This window comes from Pseudophryne corroboree, chromosome 7 (genome assembly GCF_028390025.1).
Source record: "Pseudophryne corroboree isolate aPseCor3 chromosome 7, aPseCor3.hap2, whole genome shotgun sequence".
In the NCBI taxonomy this organism is placed as follows: Eukaryota; Metazoa; Chordata; class Amphibia; order Anura; family Myobatrachidae; genus Pseudophryne; species Pseudophryne corroboree.
This window is the reverse complement of record NC_086450.1, coordinates 66,565,406-66,571,405: the sequence shown is the minus strand read 5'-3', so window position 1 is coordinate 66,571,405 and position 6,000 is coordinate 66,565,406. Positions and strand designations below refer to the sequence as shown.

At 46.5% G+C, this 6,000-nt stretch overlaps 1 protein-coding gene across 1 annotated transcript in view; it reads right to left on the bottom strand.

Annotated features, from left to right (window-relative positions):
* Positions 1-406: 406 nt before the first annotated feature.
* The window catches only part of PCNT (pericentrin), a 474,261-nt gene continuing 468,667 nt past the window's right edge, over positions 407-6,000 (bottom strand). Inside the window, exon 52 of the mRNA XM_063933256.1 lies at positions 407-912. Within this exon, the coding sequence (XP_063789326.1) occupies positions 869-912 (44 nt within the window). The 3' untranslated portion in view covers positions 407-868. The remainder of the gene's footprint in view (positions 913-6,000) is intronic.

Genomic DNA, 6,000 nt, shown 5'->3' with positions numbered 1-6,000 from the left:
GTGGGTTAGGTCAAGCATAGACTTATTAATACATCACACAGTAGCAATGAGGGGCCCCTCCAAAAATGCAAAGAAAGAGTGTAGTGTCAAATGCACTTCTACAGGAAAACTTCATACATCTAGCAAGACTTAAGGAAAATGAGCAGACCCTGATTTAATTGCAGAGAACCCTGGGAGAAGATCTACAAGATAATCATTGTCTCACTAAGGTCACCAAGGTCTCCGAGGGCACAGGGCAATTAGGTGGGTAATAGCAAGATGGATTGCTTCAACAACTGTTCTAATTGTCACGGAAAAATGAATAATTGCATTTCTTCAACGGAAAACAGTCTGGATGCAAAACGGGTGCGCTGCAACAGGAACTTACTTTCGATAATCAGTAGTAAACAAAATACATTGAACAATGTTGAAAAATGGCTGAATCAGCATCTTTATTACAAATTGCCTCTTGTAGGTTGATCCATAACTTAAAGTAATGGAAACTGGAAGACTGAGGAAACAATTACAAGTAGGGGACTATATTCCGATACAAAAACGTTAACATATACAAATCAAAAGTTTGTTTGTACTCTCAAGTTAAAACACTTAATATACATGTGAATGAACATTTTTTGTAAACAAAAAAAGAAAAAAGTACATAAAAAGCACGGACCAACCAGTGATCTCCCAAATCATTGTGTCCCTGAATGCAGGAAAGTGTGACTGTGCCTTCTGCCCCAAACGTTACCCACATTATTAAAATACATATTTTATACAAGTGCTAAAAAACAAAATCTTGTGTATAAATAGATGTATTGAAAAATAGAAAAACAAATTACAAAATTTGTATTTGCATATAAAAAAGCCAAGCATAGAAAATTTGATGCGATCACTTCCGGGCAAATTTAACATGAGAAAATTCTGGTGAAGATCCTGTTGGCAGAAAGAGAAGGAGACATAAGATAATCATTAATGAGTCTGCAGATTATCAATATACTAACCCCCCCCCCCCCCTTAGGAGGTTTCCATAATGCAGTCTGAATTTTTATTCAGAATTAACTATTACTATAGGCATTAAAATTATATTCCTATGTACATAGTAACCATTTATTCATGCTACCTGGGGAACACATAAAGATTCCAAATCGTTCTAAGTGTCATAATGGAGGGGTAAAAACAAAACTATTCTAGGGACAGGCAATGTGTAACACTTCTGCTGCTGTGGAACTATACATCCCAGAATGCCCTGCTAACTGTTCTTTCTGTTACAACATTTAGAGCATGCTAGGAAGTATAGTTGTTCCATAGCAGATGGAGAGCCACAGGTTGCCTAGATCTTCTTAGACTTTCTAATGCATGGAGGGGGTTGTGATCATGTGATCAGTAGTGGGATAGCGGATGTGGAAGTGCCATACACTGCACAGCAGAGGAATGCGTCTCTGGAGCCCAGGTCTGTGGCTATCAATTCTATGTATGCCATATTTAATGATGAATAGCTTTAAAGCCTTTGCCCACCAAAAACGCTTTGGGCAAGCTATAATAAGAATTTACTCACCGGTAATTCTATTTCTCGTAGTCCGTAGTGGATGCTGGGAACTCCGTAAGGACCATGGGGAATAGCGGGCTCCGAAGGAGGCTGGGCACTCTAGAAAGATTTCAGACTACCTGGTGTGCACTGGCTCCTCCCACTATGACCCTCCTCCAAGCCTCAGTTAGGATACTGTGCCCGGACGAGCGTACACAATAAGGAAGGATTTTGAATCCCGGGTAAGACTCATACCAGCCACACCAATCACACCGTACAACTCGTGATATGAAACCCAGTTAACAGTATGAAACAACTGAGCCTCTCAACAGATGGCTCAACAATAACCCGATTTAGTTAACCATAACTATGTACAAGTATTGCAGATAAACCGCACTTGGGATGGGCGCCCAGCATCCACTACGGACTACGAGAAATAGAATTACCGGTGAGTAAATTCTTATTTTCTCTGACGTCCTAGTGGATGCTGGGAACTCCGTAAGGACCATGGGGATTATACCAAAGCTCCCAAACGGGCGGGAGAGTGCGGATGACTCTGCAACACCGAATGAGAGAACTCCAGGTCCTCCTCAGCCAGGGTATCAAATTTATAGAATTTTGCAAACGTGTTTGCCCCTGACCAAGTAGCAGCTCGGCAAAGTTGTAAAGCCGAGACCCCTCGGGCAGCCGCCCAAGATGAGCCCACCTTCCTTGTGGAATGGGCATTGACAGATTTTGGCTGTGGCAGGCCTGCCACAGAATGTGCAAGTTGAATTGTACTACAAATCCAACGAGCAATAGTCTGCTTAGAAGCAGGAGCACCCAGCTTGTTGGGTGCATATAGGATAAACAGCGAGTCAGATTTTCTGACTCCAGCCGTCCTGGAAACATATACTTTCAGGGCCCTGACCACGTCTAACAACTTGGAGTCCTCCAAGTCCCTAGTGGCCGCAGGCACCACAATAGGCTGGTTCAAATGAAACGCTGACACCACCTTAGGGAGAAACTGGGGACGAGTCCTCAATTCTGCCCTATCCATATGGAAAATCAGATAAGGGCTTTTATAAGACAAAGCCGCCAATTCTGATACTCGCCTGGCAGAAGCCAAGGCCAATAACATGACCACCTTCCACGTGAGATATTTCAGATCCACGGTTTTTAGTGGTTCAAACCAATGTGATTTTAAGAAACTCAACACCACGTTGAGATCCCAAGGTGCCACAGGAGGCACATATCGGGGCTGAATATGCAGCACTCCCTTTACAAATGTCTGAACTTCAGGTACTGAAGCTAGTTCTTTCTGAAAGAAAATCGATAGAGCCGAGATCTGTACCTTAATGGAACCCAGTTTTAGGCCCATATTCACTCCTGCTTGCAGGAAATGCAGAAATCGACCTAGTTGAAATTCCTCAGTTGGGGCCTTTTCGGCCTCACACCATGCAACATATTTCCGCCATATGCGGTGATAATGATTTGCTGTAACCTCTTTCCTGGCTTTAATAAGCGTAGGAATGACTTCCTCCGGAATACTTCCTCCGGAATGCCCTTTTCTTTCAGGATCCGGCGTTCAACCGCCATGCCGTCAAACGCAGCCGCGGTAAGTCTTGGAACAGACAGGGCCCCCGCTGTAGCAGGTCTCGTCTTAGCGGCAGAGGCCACGGGTCCTCTGAGATCATCTCTTGAAGTTCCGGGTACCATGTTCTTCTTGGCCAATCTGGAACCACGAGAATTGTGTTTACTCCTCGCTTTCTTATTATTCTCAATACCTTTGTATGAGAGGCAGCGGAGGGAACACATAAACTGACTGGTACACCCACGGTGTCACCAGAGCGTCCACAGCTATTGCTTGAGGGTCTCTTGACCTGGCGCAATACCTCTCTAGTTTTTTGTTTAGGCGGGACGCCATCATGTCCACCTGTGGACGATCCCACTGATGTATAATCATTTGGAAGACTTCTGGATGAAGTCCCCACTCTCCCGGGTGGAGGTCGTGTCTGCTGAGGAAGTCTGCTTCCCAGTTGTCCACTCCCGGAATGAACACTGCTGACAGTGCTAGTACATGATTTTCCGCCCATCGGAGAATTCTTGTGGCTTCTGTCATTGCCATCCTGCTTCTTGTGCCGCCCTGTCGATTCACATGGGCGACTGCCGTGATGTTGTCTGACTGGATCAGCACCGGCTGGTGTAGGAGCAGGGATTTTGCTTGACTTAGGGCATTGTAGATGGCCCTTTAGTTCCAGAATATTTATGTGAAGGGAAGTCTCCTGACTTGTCCATAGTCCTTGGAAGTTTCTTCCCTTTGTGACTGCCCCCCAGCCTCGCTGGCTGGCATCCGTGGTCACCAGGACCCAGTCCTGAATGCCGAATCTGCGACCCTCCAGAAGATGAGCACTCTGCAGCCACCACAGAAGAGACACCCTGGTTCTTGCAGACAGGGTTATCAAGCGATGCATCTGAAGATGCGATCCGGACCACTTGTCCAACAGGTCCCACTGAAAGATTCTGGCATGGAACCCGCCGAATGGAATTGCTTCGTAAGAAGCTAACATCTTTCCCAAGACCCGCGTGCAGTGATGCACCGATACCTGTTTTGGTTTCAGGAGGTCTCTGACTAGAGAAAACAACTCCCTGGCTTTCTCCTCCGGGAGAAACACTTTTTTCTGGACTGTGTCCAGAATCATCCCCAGGAACAGTAGACGTGTCGTCGGGGACCAGCTGTGACTTTGGGATATTCAGAATCCAGCCGTGCTGGTTCAGCACTTCCTGAGATAGTGCTACTCCCACCAACTGTTCTTTGGACCGTGCCTTTATTAGGAGATCGTCCAAGTACGGGATAATTAAAACTCCCCTTTCTTCGAAGGAGTATCATCATTTCCGCCATAACCTTGGTAAATACCCTTGGTGCCGTGGAGAGTCCAAACGGCAGCGTCTGGAATTGGTAATGGCAATCCTGTACCACAAATTTGAGGTACTCCTGGTGAGGATGGTAAATGGGGACATGCAGGTAAGCATCCTTGATGTCCAGGGAAACCATGTAATCCCTCTCGTCCAGGCTTGCAATAACCGCCCTGAGCGATTCCATCTTGAACTTGAATTTTTTTATGTACATGTTCAAGGATTTCAAATTTAAAATGGGTCTCACCGAACCGTCCGGCTTCGGTACCACAAAATAGTGTGGAATAGTAACCCCGGCCTTGTTGAAGTAGGGGTACCTTGATTATCACCTGCTGGGAATACAGCTTGTGAATTGCCGCTAGCACCGCCTCCCTGTCTGAGGGAGCAATCGGCAAGGCAGATTTTAGGAACCGGTGGGGTGGAGCCGCCTCGAATTCCAGCATGTATCCCCGAGATACTACTTGAAGGATCCAGGGATCCACCTGTGAGCGAGCCCACTGATCGCTGAAATTTCTGAGGCGGGCCCCCACCGTACCTGGCTCCACCTGTGGAGCCCCACCGTCATGCGGCGGACTTGGAAGAGGAAGCGGGGGAGGACTTTTGTTCCTGGGAACCTGCTGTCTGTTGCAGCCTTTTTTCCCCCTACCTCTGCCTCTAGACAGAAAAGACCCTCCTTTTCCACGCTTGCTTTTCTGGGTCCGAAAGGACTGAACCTGATAAAATGGCGCCTTCTTAGGCTGTGAGGGAACATGGGGTAAAAATGCTGACTTCCCAGACGTTGCTGTGGAAACTAGGTCGGAGAGACCATCCCCAAATAATTCCTCCCCTTTATAAAGGCAAAACTTCCATGTGCCTCTTGGAATCTGCATCTCCCGTCCACTGACGAGTCCATAAGCATCTCCTAGCAGAGATAGACAATGCACTTACTTTAGATGCCAGCCGGCAAATTTCCCTCTGTGCATCTCTCATATATAAGACTGAATCTTTTATATGGTCAATCGTTAGCAGAATAGTGTCTCTGTCTAGTGTGTCAATATTTTCTGACAGTTTTTCTGACCATGCAGCGGCAGCACTGCACATCCAAGCTGACGCAATAGCTGGTCTAAGTATAATGCCTGAGTGTGTGTATACAGGCTTCAGGATTGCCTCCTGCTTTCTATCAGCAGGCTCCTTAAGGGCGGCCGTATCCTGAGAGGGTAGTGCCACCTTTTTTGACAAACGTGTGAGCGCTTTATCCACCCTAGGTGGTGTTTCCCAACGTGACCTATCCTCTGGCGGGAAAGGGAACGCCATTAGTACCTTCTTAGGAATTACAAATTTTTTATCAGGGAAAAGCCACGCTTCTTCACACACTTCATTTAGTTCATCTGATGGGGGAAAAACTACGGGTAGTTTTTTCTCCCCAAACATAATACCCTTTTTTGTGGTACCTGGATGTAAAACAGAAATGTTTAACACCTCTTTCATTGCCTCAATCATGCAGTGAATGGCCCTGACAGGCATTAGGTTTGACTCATCGTTGTCGACACTGTTATCAGTATCCGTGTCGACATCCGGGTCTGCAAACTGAGGTAGCGGGCGTTTTAGAGCCCCTGACGACC